Source organism: Chiloscyllium punctatum, chromosome 44 (genome assembly GCF_047496795.1).
Source record: "Chiloscyllium punctatum isolate Juve2018m chromosome 44, sChiPun1.3, whole genome shotgun sequence".
Lineage (NCBI taxonomy): Eukaryota > Metazoa > Chordata > Chondrichthyes > Orectolobiformes > Hemiscylliidae > Chiloscyllium > Chiloscyllium punctatum.
In genome coordinates this window covers 42,404,625-42,419,446 of record NC_092782.1, presented here as the reverse complement: position 1 = coordinate 42,419,446, position 14,822 = coordinate 42,404,625, and the positions used below count along the sequence as shown (strand labels likewise).

Sequence of the window (14,822 nt, the reverse complement as noted above, 5' to 3'; positions counted from 1 at the left end):
GTTTGTGATCGATAATCCTTTCGGGATCTTTCCTGCTTGCCTGCATTCCTGTAGAAACTTGATATCTGTGTTGATATGTGCGATCTTCTTGGAGATCCTCTCCACTTTTAGCCGGCGGTTAGTGGTGCCGATAGTAATCATGATTTGGAGATGCCGGTGTTGGACTGGGGTGTACAAAGTTAAAAATCACACAACACCAGGTTAGAGTCCAACAGGTTTAATTGGAAGCACACTAGCTTTCGGAGCGATGCTCCTTCATCAGGTGATAGTGGAGGGCTCGATTGTAACATGGAATTTATAGCAAAAATTTACAGAGTGATGTAACTGAAATTATACATTGAAAAATTGATTGTCTGTTAAGCCTTTCATCTGTTAGAATAACGTGATAGTTTCACTTCTTTCATGTGTAAATCACAAAATCTTTTTTTAAAAGTTGCATTCTCGGGTTAGCTGTTAACAATGTTGATAGCTAGACAATATGTTGAAGGTGTTGGCCCCCTGTGTTCTCTGTCTACGCCATGATGTTTAGATTAATTCTAATCTAAAAAGTGAGATAACAGAGTTTTACATAAATTCATGCAGTGTTTGAGCTCAGAGTTCTACAGAGTTCTACATAATGTTTGCTACAAATCCTGTATTATGATCGAGCCCTCCACTATCACCTGATGTATACTGGGAATAATACTGAACTCAGAGGATTGAATACTGGAAATAACAGTGTAGGCAGAAAAATATACACTACGAGTAACACTGCATGTGTTTGAATGTGCACTGGTAGTAACAGTGTATAGATAGCAGAAAATACACTGGGATATATCACTGCAGACATAGCATGTACACTGACAGTAACATTTCAGATAGAGGAACATGTACTGTATGTGATAGAGGGGTAAGCTGCACAATTAATCATTGCAAGCATAAACTTTCCAAAGTTGCTGATTAAAAACTATAGGCATGGATGAGAAATTGTGGTTGAGATTGTGCTGTTGACAGTGTGCAGATGCCCAGATCTTCACAGTGTCAGCGATAATGGGAGACAGTCATCTGAACGTGAGAGGCATTAGGATTTGAAACAGCCTCATGTTTCTCAATGTGATGGAGTCATCCTGCACAGCCACCACCACCTTCTGCACTGAGGACAAAACAAAAGCCATATATTTTAAAATGTAGAATTAAATAAAGGCTCAGCCTTTATTTATTAACCATCCCTAATTGCCCTTGAGGTCATAGCAGTGAGTTGGATCCTTGAATCGCTGGTGTAGGTATTGTGAGGGAGGAAGAATCTTAATCCAGTAACAGTGAAGGAATGGCAATATAACTCAAAGACAGGATAGTGTGGAGCTTGAAGGGTAATTTGGAGGTGACAACGTTCCCAGGTACCTGCTGCCTTTTGTTCTTCCAGATGTAGAGGTTATGAGCTTGGAATGTGCTATCAATGGAGCATTGATGAGTTGTTGCAGAGCATCTTGTATATCGCTCATACCTTTGACATTGTGCATCAGTGGTTGGTGGCACTGAATGTGGAAGTGGTGAATGAGGTGTCAATCACACAGGATGCATTGTCCCTGATGGTATCAAGCCTCTTGAGTGTTGCTGGAGCTGTCCTCATCCAGGTAAACAGGGAGTATTTCATCACAGACCTGATGTGTTGGGGATCAATTGTCTTCACCTTAGGTCATCATCACAAGACTTCCTCAATCCAACCATCTTCAGCTGACTCATCAATGAGGGTCTCTCCATCCTAAAGTCAGAAGTTTGGATGTTCAGCAATATGTTCAATGCCTTTCATTATTCCTCAGGTACTGAATGTAGGAACATAAAAACAGGAGAAGGCCATTCAGCCTTTGAGCCTCCTCCATCATTTAATATGATCATGGCTTATTGAACCCTTCAATGCCTCTTCCCCACACAATGCCCTTATATTTTCTATCATGGTATTCAGAGATCTATCAATCTCTATTTTAAACTTACTAAATGACTGGGGCAGAGAATTCCAACGATTCCCAGCACATTTACAACTCCTCAGATATGAAATCAGTCTTTGTCCAAATGTTCCAAGACAATGACAATATCCAGGTTTGTATGACAGCTCGCAAGGAACTTTCATGATACACAAATGTTCATGAGTAACCATGTACAAAAAGACAGAGTCTAAACATCGGCCCTTGACATAGACTGTAATGGACTTCCCATTGCCAAATCCCCCGCTGTCAACATTCCTGGGGATTAGTATTTACCAGAACCTGACCAAGACTCACCATACAAATACTGTGACTACAACAGCAGGTCAGAGGCTAAGAATCATGTAGTGAGAAGGTCACCTCCTTACTCCCAAAACCTATCCACTATCCATCAGGAGTCTGTTGGAATACTGTCCTTTTGTTTGGATGTGCATCTCCAATACCATTTAAGAAGCTGACACTAACCAGGGCAGAGCAACCCATACGATTGGCATCATATCCACAAACCATCACTCCATCCACCATTGATGCACAGTATCAGCAGGGTATACCATCTACAACATGCATTGCTGAAGTTCACCAAGAATCCTCAATGAGCATCTTCCAAACACAAAACCAACAAACCTAAATGGACAAGGCCAGCCGATGTAAAGCAACACCACCACCTGCATGTGACACTCCATGCCACTCTCCAATTTACGTTAGAAATATATAACTGTCCCTTCAGTGTCACTGGGTTAGTATTTTGGAACACTCTCCCTGACAGAATTGTCACTGTAACCCCAGCACATGGACAGCAGCAACTCAAGAAGACAGCTCCCAACCAACTTCTCAAGGGCAGCTATAAATGGGCAATAATAGCCAGCTCAGGTCATGATGCGTACAGGCCATGAATTAATTTTTCAAGGTGGAGGAGGTACATTATCCAGAAAGCATCATCCTTACAAAATCAACCCAGGAGAAATTAAACCAAGTGAGAGAAGAGATCAGGTTTCTCGTGGAGTTTTCAAGAGAGTCGCAGAAGCTGGAGCTCATCGGTGGTGCCGAAACCAAGCCGATCACCCTGACTCTGTCAATCATTGCAAAGTCAAAGAGGAACAAAAGGTAGCTCTGATTGAAGGATTGTACTGAGAGGGATGGACAAAAACTACTTGTTACAAAACATCCCTGGTTAAAAGGCTATTCGGCATTTCCATTAGTTAACATTCCAGCTGAAGGATTTCTGGACAGTTCAGATCACAGAATTGACTCTAGTCTGATGGATCACCTTTTATTTCATGAATTAATATGATTGTCTTTAACTGAAAGAGAGGCAGACACGGTACAGATTTGGATTTAACAATGAGACAGAAATTTATGAATCAAAACAAATGAAAAGAAACAAAACAAAACAAGCTACCAATTGAAAAATTTGAAAAGACTTGGAAAAGTAAAGTCCCATCAACTTTCCAAAACCATCACATTGCTCTCACTAAAAGAAACAGAGAAGTTCCATCTGTATCAAATCCATCGGTTTGTCTGAATTGCTCCTTCTCAGCTCCAGTCCTATGAGCTGGGAGATCTTTTCCTTGACACCTCACACAAATGAGAGCACAAACTTTGGTACTCTTGAGAATCTGCAGAATTCTAAACAAACTCTGAATCTGAAGGTTCACAAGTTTCAGTCTTTCACTGAGCTAACTTATTTCCGGAATTGCTCTGAGTAATTCCCTTTCTCTGGAAGAGACTACACTTGACCCTGATCCCAGTCAGGTGTGCGTTCATTCACCAAAAAGCTTCTAAACATTTTTTTTTAAAAACCTTATGATCCGAGACTCTGCTGAGGTAATGTTTTTATTTTTTCTCTCTCCAATTGTAAAACATCCACAGTACGGTAGCGGCACGGTAGCACAGTGGTTAGCACTGCTGCCTCACAGCACCAGAGACCCGGGTTCAATTCCCACCTCAGGCGACTGACTGTGTGGAGTTTGCACGTTCTCCCCGTGTCTGCGTGGGTTTCCTCCGGGTGCTCCGGTTCCCTCCCACACTCCAAAGATGTGCAGGTCAGGTGAATTGGCCAGGCTAAATTGCCTGTAGTGTTAGGTAAGGGGTAGATGTAGATGTATGGGTGGGTTGCACTTCGGCGGGGCGGTGTGGACTTGTTAGGCCGAAGGGCCTGTTTCCACACTGTAAGTAATCTAATCTATAAACAAACTTCCTTTAGTATCACAGGAGACAGAGACTAGTTTAAAATCATAGTTCTAAAAAAACTGACCTCATTAACCCCTTTCAGAAAGACGGACTGACATCCACATGCCATCAGCTTCAAACACAAACTGAAGAAAACAGATATCGATATGCATCAATCACACATTTGCCTACTTATGCTGAACATGGATTGTTGCTTGTTGTGATACTGCATGATGTCCCCAAATTCCTTAGTGCTGCAACTTCCTGCTGTCTTATACAATTGAAATAATATGTGGATCCCATATTCTTCCTGCCAAAGTGCGTGCCCTCACATTTCCCATTTTATATTCCATCTGCCAAGTCTTGGCCCACCCATGTAATCTGCCTATATCTCTCTGTTGACTCTGTGTCATCCTCTGTGTCATGCTGACATACCTGTCTCTTTGTGGGACACATGGAATGTTCCTCATTCCAGTCCTACTCAGGTCCCTCCCCACTTCTCTTTCTCTGGTCTATCAATGATATCGTCAGTGTTCCTTCCCTCTCTTGTTCACAATCAGAAATATTTCTAAATTTTGCTTCCAATTTCCATGTAGTTCTCACCTTTTCCTGGTCCAACTTGGATTCCTCCTTCCCTTCCTCCACATTTCTGCTTCTATTTCTGGGGAAATGCTAGCCACCAGTACCCGATGCTGTTAGCTGCACTTTGCAACCTCATACCCTGCTTCCCGTTCTCCCAGTTTCTCGATTCTGATGATGCCAACTTCCATGGTGGGGGGGGGGCCCTCAGGGATACCCACTTGGTTCCTCAACCCAGAATTCATCGTTACATGGTTGACAGGGCCCTGAGTCTTGTCTGATCCATATTACGTTCTTTTGCCCTCGGCCCTTCTTTTCCAACCAGAAAAACAATAACATTTCCCTGGTCTACATGTGCCACACTGGCAGCCTGCACATCTAAAGAATCTTAAGCCACCATTTCTGTCTTTTCCAGTGGGATGCCACCATCAAACACATATTCCCCACCCTTTTCTTGTCAGCATTTCACATGGACCATTCCATCCGGGACACCCTGGCCCACTCCTCCTCCATTCACAACATCTCCCACACACCCCCACGTTCACAAGTTTCATTAGCTCCCTGTCCCTCAATGTCACTCCTAAACAAATCTCGATTGTGCTCCTCTTTGAAAGCTGCCAGTGATTGTGAATGGACCCTGTTCTTTATAAACAGATTCAATCTCACTGCTGCTATTGCATGAAGGAAACCTCCCAACAGGGAGAGAAATGAGGGAGACAGATTGGTTTCAGATCTGGTATAACAATCATTTTCTTGGGATCAAATGATGAAATACTTGGATGCTGCCTGAACTGCTGTGCTCTTCCAGCACCACTAATCCAGATGTCTATATGAATATGAATTACTTATTTTGGGGGTGTTTAATGCAATCTAATTGTGACATTCTGATGACATTCTAATATTCTGACTGATAACATTTATTAGTTCCTGATCTTAGAAATGCATTCACTTCCAGCCTGATTATAGGGGTCAGGAACGATGAGTACCATTTCCTTTCTCACTGAGCTGTTCCAGTGCCACGTTGTACAATTTAATGTGTAACTCCAGGAACATTCTCATGGTTTCCAACCCCTTCTATGCTGAAGTGTCAGTCAATGATTGGTCAGCAGGAATTTGGACATCATTGATTCTTGAATCAATTGGATCTGATTTCAACGGTTCCATCCTTCTTCACGGTCTGCTATATATATTTCCAGTAAGACTTGACACCTCATCACTTCAGACAACGGAGAGAGAGGGGGAGAGAGAGAGACAGAAAGACTGAGAGGGAGAGGTAAGAAGAGGAGCAGGAGAACCCCATCTTAACTGTGAAACCTGGACACTGATGTTGAATCATTTTTGTTGTGTTTCAGGTGAGGGGAAAGGAACTTCACTGCAGACATGATGCTGCTGATGGGATTGGTGCTGAGTACATTGATGGTCAGTGATGTTGCAGGTAGGGTCAACCTAATATTGTGTGTGAGGACAGGTTAATACTGTGAGCTGAGGGGTTAATGGATGTCCTGTTGTGTGAATGAGAGAGAACAGACAGAGACGGTACCTTAAGGAATCTCTGAAAGTGAGCAATGACCTAACCATTGACACGTGTTTGATATTCTACGCATTCCACATTCACTGTCTGCCCACTCCCCATATGGGCACAGCATGCTTCACCATCCCACCTGATTTTACTGCCCCTCCCCCTCCTGCCTGTCTGTGTCCAGGGCAAATGGAAATGCCCAGAGCCGAGAGTGTGATACTGGAAAAACACAGCAGGTCAGGCACCATCCAAGAAGCAGGATAATCAGTGTTTCAGGCAAAATCCTTCATCAGCAATAAGGCTTGTGAGCCAAGGGGTCGGAGAGATAAATGGGAGGTGGGTGGGGGGGTGGGGTGGTGGGCTGGGGGGAAGGTAGCTGAAAGAGCGATAGATAGGTGGAGGTGCGGGTTTTGATGGTGATAGGTTGGAGAGGAGGGTGGAGCAGACAGGTGGGATGAAAGGTGGACAGGTAAGACAGGTCATGAGGGTAGTGCCAAGTTGGAAGGTTGGATCTGGGATATGGGGGGGGGGGGGTGGGGGGGGTGTAATGGCCCATTCAATTTGATTCTATTCTCACATTTCCTCTTCAAACGTATCTCACTCAGTTATCTCCTGCTGTGCTGACTCCCCGTGTCATTTAATAGCCAAATCAATCGTCATTAATATTCACCCAGTCCAATCCTATTCTCCCCCTCATTTCCAATACACTGCCATTTTTAAGAAGCTCCCTCATTCCCTTTTTTAAGAATTGAAGATCCCTGAGCTCAGTTTATGGCTCAGGATTGCACCGCCCCCCTCCCCCACCACACTGGAGGAAGAGCACTGTCTGTGAGAAGGTGGAGAATGAGACCTCACAAATACTGATGGTGGCGAAGTGACAAGTGTTTGAAGAACTGACCAGGGTCTTGCAATTCTGAATGGGGATGGGAATGAATGAAGTGGCAGAAATATGAGGTGATAATGTGAACAATGTGGAAGTCTGAGAGGTGGAAGATAAAAGTAAAGGCAAACTCTAACATGATTCTTGGAAGGAACAGAAGGAATTGGGGAAGTGTGGGAAATGGGACAGTTGAAGGGACTCACTGTGGAGTGAACTCTCATTTGTCACCTCAGGAATAGAAATGTTGAGGAAGGGGAGAGCCCGAGATTAACATAAAAGCAAATGAAGGGTTAAAATTTGGAATAAAGTTGATGAAATTTTAGGTGGATTTATATAATATAAGCTCGTCACTAACAAATCAATTAAGGAATTAATGAGAATGACCTCCTTCAGTGTGTTGAGAATGTGAACCTTGCCATTACTCGGTGTACCAGAGGCTGACTGTACAGCCCCATTGGGGGGAATGTAGACAAGCTGAAGGGAATGAAGTGATTTGGTGGTAGTGTTGGAGGAAGTGATCAAAATGGTAGGAGACCTCTGTAGGAAATAAATACTGTCTTTGACTAACTGGACCGAGCAGCTTGTTTCTGTGCTGCACTTTCTCTGTATTTCCATATAAACAAACATAATGTATGCGAAGGCGATTGCAGTCAGGTGGGAAGTCTCACTCTGAGGCAGGCGCCATTGACAACGTGCTCACCAGTTTCTAGCCTCATGAAGGGGAAATGAACTGTGAATGATGTGTTTATTGCAGCTTGTTGTAATTTGCAGCTGATGAACTAACCACGCAGAATTCAACACATTTGGATCAGAACCTTGAGAAATTTAGTCCCCCGGCCAAAGGGGATTGTCCTGGTGGCCTCACTTATTTTGGTTGTTGCTACAAGTTTATTCCTGAGAAAAAGACTTGGATTGATGCTGAGGTAAGTCCTTGGAATCTCCATTGTAAGGTATTGGGTTTGTTCCTCAGCGTTTCTGATATGACTGAACACAATGAAAGAAGCTTCTTGTATATTCCTGGATATTTCTGAAGCCATGTGTTATTTTACCTGGAGCAATGAGTTGTCACATTGAATCTGCCAGATATGTGGGGTCCTTCAACAAAATAATTTTGCCATCAATGCAAAATGCTTTGTATGAACCAAGTTTTAAGATTGTCCTGTAACAATTTTAATTTAAGAATTTTCTTTTTTGAATACTTCATGCCAAAATGAGCTTCTGCACTGCAATAGAATATACTGTGACTTTATACATGCATTGTTGTAGTGATGTTCACTAAAGTTCATTGTTCAGAATGTTGGTGATTACAATCTATTCTGCTATAACATGTTTTTTTCAATGTGAATTAGACAATAGACAATAGACAATAGGTGCAGGAGTAGGCCATTCTGCCCTTTGAGCCTGCACCACCATTCAATATGATCATGGCTGATCATCCTTAATCAGTATCTTGTTCCTGCCTTATCTCCATAACCCTTGATTCCACTATCCTTGAGAGCTCTATCCGACTCTTTCTTAAATGAATCCAGAGACTGGGCCTCCACTGCCCTCTGGAGCAGAGCATTCCACACAGCCACCACTGTCTGGGTGAAGATGTTTCTCCTCATCTCTGTCCTAAATGGTCTACCCTGTATTTTTAAGCTGTGTCCTCTGGTTCGGCACTCACCCATCAGCGGAAACATGTTTCCTGCCTCCAGAGTGTCCAATCCTTTAATAATCTTATATGTCTCAATCAGATCCCCTCTCAGTCTTCTAAACTCAAGGGTATACAAGCCCAGTCGCTCCAGTCTTTCAGCGTAAGGTAGTCCTGCCATTCCAGGAATTGACCTCGTAAACCTACGCTGCACTCCCTCAATAGCCAGAATGTCTTTCCTCAAATTTGAAGACCAGAACTGCACACAGTACTCCAGGTGTGGTCTCACCAGGGCCCTGTACAGCTGCAGAAGAACCTCTTTACCTCTATACTCAATCCCTCTTGTTATGAAGGCCAGCATGCTATTAGCCTTCTTCACTACCTGCTGTACCTGCATGCTTACCTTCATTGACTAGTGTACAAGAACACCCAGATCTGTTTGTACTGCCCCTTTACCTAAACTTATTCCATTTAGGTAGTAATCTGCCTTCCAGTTCTTGCCACCAAAGTGGATAACCATACATTTATCGACATTAAACTGTATCTGCCATGCATCTGACCACTCACCTAACCTGTCCAGGTCACCCTGTAATCTCCTAACAACCTCCTCATATTTCATCCTGCCACCCAGCTTAATATCATCAGCAAATTTGCTAATGTTATTACTAATACCATCTTCTATATCATTAACATTTATTGTAAAAAGCTGCGGTCCCAGCACTGATCCCTGCGGTACCCCACTGGTCACCGCCTGCCATTCCGAAATGGAGCCGTTTATCACTACTCTTTGTTTCCTATCAGCCAAACAACTTTCAATCCAAGTTAGTACTTTGCCCCCAATACCATGCGCCCTAATTTTGCTCACTAACCTCCTATGTGGGACTTTATCAAAAGCTTTCTGAAAGTCCAAGCAGCTTTAATGTGATTGAAGAATTTAGACCGTTGTTTGTAGAACGTGAACTTTCCTGACTTGTATTGGCTATAACTTGATTCCGGCCCCATTAGTTTATATAGTGTGGCTCCTGCGTGATTTTCTGATTAATGTGAGAATGGAACCACTGTGTTATACTAGAACCAACTTGTAATATCCTCAACTTTGAAGTCGGTCCCCTACTTTAAAGATCATTGCATTACAGAGACAGAAAAGTGATTCAAAGAACAAAAGGCCTTTCAGTTATGAAGGTAACTCTAAGAAAGGAAGTTATTTTGCTATTAAAATGCTGAGAGGAATAGATATTGCTGGGGAGTATCCAACCTGCTCGACAGGATTTCCTCAAAACCCCAGAGTATCGGAGGCTGAGGGGTGATATTATAGAGGTTTAAAAAATCATGAGGGACATGGATAGGGTGAATAGACAAGGTCTGTTTCTTTGGGTTGGGAGAGTCCAAAAGGAGAGAGCAGGGGATTAATGTGGGAGGGAAAGATTTAAAAAGGACCTGAGGGTTAACATTTTTACACAGAGGATGGTGCGTGCATGGAATGAGCTACCATAGGAAGTGGTGGAGACATGTACAATTACAAGATTTAAAAAGCATCTGGATAAGTATATAAGTTGGAGGGGTTTAGAGGGATATGGGCCAAGTGCTGACAAATGGGACTCTGTCAGATAGGGATGTCTGCTTGGCACAGACAAGTTGAACTGAAGGCTCTGTTCCCGTGCTGTATGACTCTATGACAAGTGGATAAGGCAGTAAAGAAGGGTTACAGTCTGCTTACCTTCATCTGTGGGGCCACTGGGGATAAAACTGGGCAAGTCACATTGCAGCTGAATAAAACTTCAGTTAGGCCGCATTTGGACTATTGTGTGCAGTTCTGGTTGCCACACAATAGGAAGGATGTGGAGGCTTCGGAAAGAGTGCAAAAGATGTTTATCAGGATGTTGCTGCATTAGAATGTATTAGCTGTAAGGAGAGATAAGACAAACTTGGATTGTTTTCAGGAGAGCATCAGAGGCTGAGAGGTGACCTGATAGAAGTATAGAAAATTATGAGAGGCATGAATAGGGAAGATAGTTGGAATCTTTCTCCCAGGGTTCAAAGGTCAAATACTGGGTGGGATGAGATGGGAAAGTTTAAAGGAAACTTCTTTTCAAAACAAAGGACTGTTGGTGTCTGATACATGTTTGAGCTTTTTGGACAGACACATCATCAGACAGAGAATAGAGGAAATCTCCTAAATGCAGCCAAATGGGATGTTTCAAGAATGACATCATGGTCATCACAAAGATGGTGGGCTGAAGGGCCACTTCCTGTGTTATATTGTTCTCTTCTATGTTTTGATTTGCATTTAAATGTTGTACCTTCCACTGGAGCGAAAGCAGGAAAATGAATGGGGATAATTTATTTAGAGCCTTTATTTGTTAGAATTTCCATACTATTTCATTTTTAGCATTGTTGGAAGTGTTATAAGTATGTAAGATAGAATAATGATATGAAATAATAAATCTGTGCATATACATTGCATTTTCTGTCCAGACACTGAGTCAAGTTTTATAATGGGAAAATACTGAGGTGAAGGGAAAAGAAAAATTAATGCCTGTACTTGTCTTTCCAGGATACTGAACAAATTCCAGTAAACCAATTCACAGCAATGGTGTAGGATATCTTAGGACACAAAATTACACTCTCATGCATCACTTTACATTGCAATAATGGGGACGAGGTGTGGCCTTATTTTCCTCTCTCTTGTCTCAGTCCTGGAATGCACCCGTTCTGGTTGATTCCCCCCTCCTTTCCTGGGGGGAAGCTCCCTGAGACTCCCAACCTGCACTCCAATACTCAGTTTCAGTATAACCCCAGCTCTCAGCGATACCCAAGATCACCAAGCTAGTCTTACCCTGGGGTTCCACACACCCCACCCCCAGAACCAATCTTCCTCGGCTCCATCCAGTAAACACCGCTTGTGAGCTTTTCAATCCCAACACTCTCAGCTAAACTGAAGTATTCATGCTCGTGGGCTTGTTCTGAGGCCGGACCCCAGCCCCTAACACAGAATCAGCAACTTTCTCATTCCCCAGGATTTCTCCTGAATCAAACACTGAGCTGCCTGTTAATTCCTGAACTTCTCCCTGAGTTTGGTGGAATAGCACAGAGTGATCCAACTCGTATGGAGTCCCCGACACAGATTCGGTGTATTCAGCTGCCTTCCTGCAGTTGCAGCATTGCTAAAATAGAGTTGGCCTCAGTTACTGACTGTCTCCCATGGTCCCCATCTTTTCTAACCAACCTTCAAACTCCTTCAGTGACTCTCACATTATTCTGAGTGACTGATTGAAAATCAAACAACATGCTTATGATTGGACAGAATTAATGCTTTTAACATTTAGAAACTGTCAATTGTAGCATCCTCAAGGTTCATTCCCCATAATTCTGGGTACGAGTACTAATTAAATGCAACAACTTGTAATGGATTCCAGCGCAGTCTCCTCATTCTGAGGGAATAAGTTTCCTTCTAATTTCCACGTTAATTTTCAATCTGCAGTTACTCCCTCAGGCTGAATCTTACGTTTGTTGGCTAAGGGTCAGTTTCATTGAGTCTCATGGAGGGTTTCTCTCATTGAAGCTGAGTGAGATCTCTTGTCCTGGGGCAGGGCAGTAAAGGGAAATCTGGCACCTCCCCTTTGCAGACAGGGACCTGGAGTTCCTGGTGGCGGGAAGGTGCAGAGTTGGGATGTTAACCACCCCCAGCACTGTCAGTGGAAACTATGATACCGGACCCTGCCAGCCCACTCCAATGTTGCCAACCCGATCAGTGGACTCTCTGCCATCTGGAGGAATGCCCAGCAGTGTAGGAGAGAGGGCAATGGTCTTCTCATCCCTGCCAGGGTAAATGCCATCATTGTTTCTCTAGTACCTCACACTCATTCTCAACCCATGTATCCATCTCCCACCAAGGCTCATACTTTCACTGTACATCAAAGACCAAAGAACAATACAGCACAGGAACAGGTCCTTTGGCCCTTCAAGCCTGTGCCGGCACATTTTGCCCTTCTGTACTAAAACCGCTCTCACTCACAGGATCCGTATCCCTCTATTCCCTTCCTGTTCATAGATTCATCCAGGTGTTTCTTGAATACAGCCATTGTGTCTGTTTCCACCACCTCCTCTGGCAATGTAAGCCAGGCACTCACTACCCTTGGTGTGAAAAACCTGCCTCACATCTCTTTTAAACTTCCCTCCCAATGAACCTTGAGCCTTTGTCAATTGAACCTGTGTAGTAATTGACTCCCTCCCCAATTCAACAAGGACATGCAGGTCCTTGGACTCCTCCATCGCCACACCATAGCAACACGACGGCTGGAGGAAGAGCGTCTCATCCTCCGCCTAGGAACCCTCCAACCACAAAGGATGAACTCAAATTTCTCCAGATTCCTCATTTCCCCTACCCCCACCTTGTCTCAGTCCCAACCCTTGAACTCAGCACCACCTTCCTAACATGCAATTTTCTTCCTGACCTCTCCGCCCCCACCCCCACTCCGGCCTATCACCCTCACCTTATCACCCTCACCTTAACCTCCTTCCACCTATCGCATTTCCAACACCCCTCCCCCAAGTCCCTCCTCCCTACCTTTTATCTTAGCCGGTTTGGCACACTTTCCTCATTCCTGAAGAAGGGCTCATGCCCGAAACGTCGATTCTCCTGTTCCTTGGATACTGCCTGACCTGCTGCGCTTTTCCAGCAACACATTTTCAGCTCTGATCTCCAGCATCTGCGGTCCTCACTTTCTCCTAGTAATTGACCCCTTCACTCTGGGAAAAAGCTTCAGACTTTCCACTCTATCTATATCGTTCATAATCTTATGAACTTTCATCAGGTTATCCCTCAACTTCCTGTGTTCGAGTGAAATCAAACCCAGTCTATTCAGCCTTTCTTCATTGCTAAAATCCACTATACCATTGCAACATCCTGGTAAACCTTTTCTGTATCCTCTCCAAAGCATCCACATCCTTTTGTTGCGTGGTGACCAGAACCGTACGCAATATTCCAAGTGTGGGCTAAGTAAAGTTCTATAAAGCTGCAGCATAACTTTTCTATCATTACACTCAATGCTCCTTCCACTGAAGGCATGCATCTCATAAGCCTTTTGTACGACCTTATCTACCTACACTGCCACCTTCAGTGATATGTGGCCACTCAGATCCCTCTGCATATTAATACTCTTTAAGGCTCTGCCATTCACTGTTTAATTTCCACCTGCCCTTAGCTTTCTGAAATGCATCATCTCACATTTTACTGCATTAAACTCCATCTGACCTTTTTCTGCCCGTGCCTCCTGTATCCTGCTATATCCTCTGACAATCCGCCTCATTTTCCACAACTCCACCAATCTTCACATGGCCTGCAAACCTACCCATTAGACCAGCTACGTTATCCTCCAAATAAACATCACAAACAGCAGAGGTCCCAGCAGTGATTCCTGCGGAACACCACTATCACAGCCTTCCATTCCGAAAGCATCCTTCCACCATTACCCTCTGTCTCCTATGACTAAGCCAGTTCTGTATGCATCTTGCCAACTTACCCCTGATCCCATGTAACTTCACCTTTTGTACCAATCTGCCATGAGGGACTTTGTCAAAGGCTTCACTGAAGTCCACGTAGACAACATCAACCACATGTCCCTCAATAATCATCTTTGTCACCACCTCAAAAGCATGATCAAGTTAGTGAGGCATGATTTCCCAGACACAAAAGATACTCACATTGAGTATTTTTTCAGACTGAGATAGATAGGTTCTTCGGTATCAAGCGGATTAACAGTTACAGGGAGAAAGCGGGAGAAGGGGGTTGAGAAACTTATCAGCCATGACTGAATAGTGGAGCAGACTCGATGGGCTGAATGGCTGAATTTCTACCCCTTATGTCTTATAATCTTAAAACCATGCTGTCTATCACTAATAAATCCATTTGCTTCAACATACGCATAGAACTTGTCCCTAAGAATCTCTTCCAATAATTTCCTTACCATTGAGGTGACACTCACAGGACAGTAATTTCTTGGATAATCCCTATTACCCTTCTTGAACAATGAACAACATTGGCTATTCTCCAGTCCTCTGGGACCCTACTGGGGTCAAAGA

At 43.6% G+C, this 14,822-nt stretch overlaps 1 protein-coding gene across 1 annotated transcript in view; it reads left to right on the top strand.

The window, feature by feature from the left end:
• Nucleotides 1-14,822, top strand: part of LOC140466616 (C-type lectin-like) — a 36,056-nt gene that overhangs the window by 9,946 nt on the left and 11,288 nt on the right. The window contains exons 2-3 of the mRNA XM_072562065.1: nt 6,062-6,144; nt 7,880-8,031. Coding sequence (XP_072418166.1) covers nt 6,090-6,144; nt 7,880-8,031 — 207 coding nt within the window. The 5' untranslated portion in view covers nt 6,062-6,089. The remainder of the gene's footprint in view (nt 1-6,061; nt 6,145-7,879; nt 8,032-14,822) is intronic.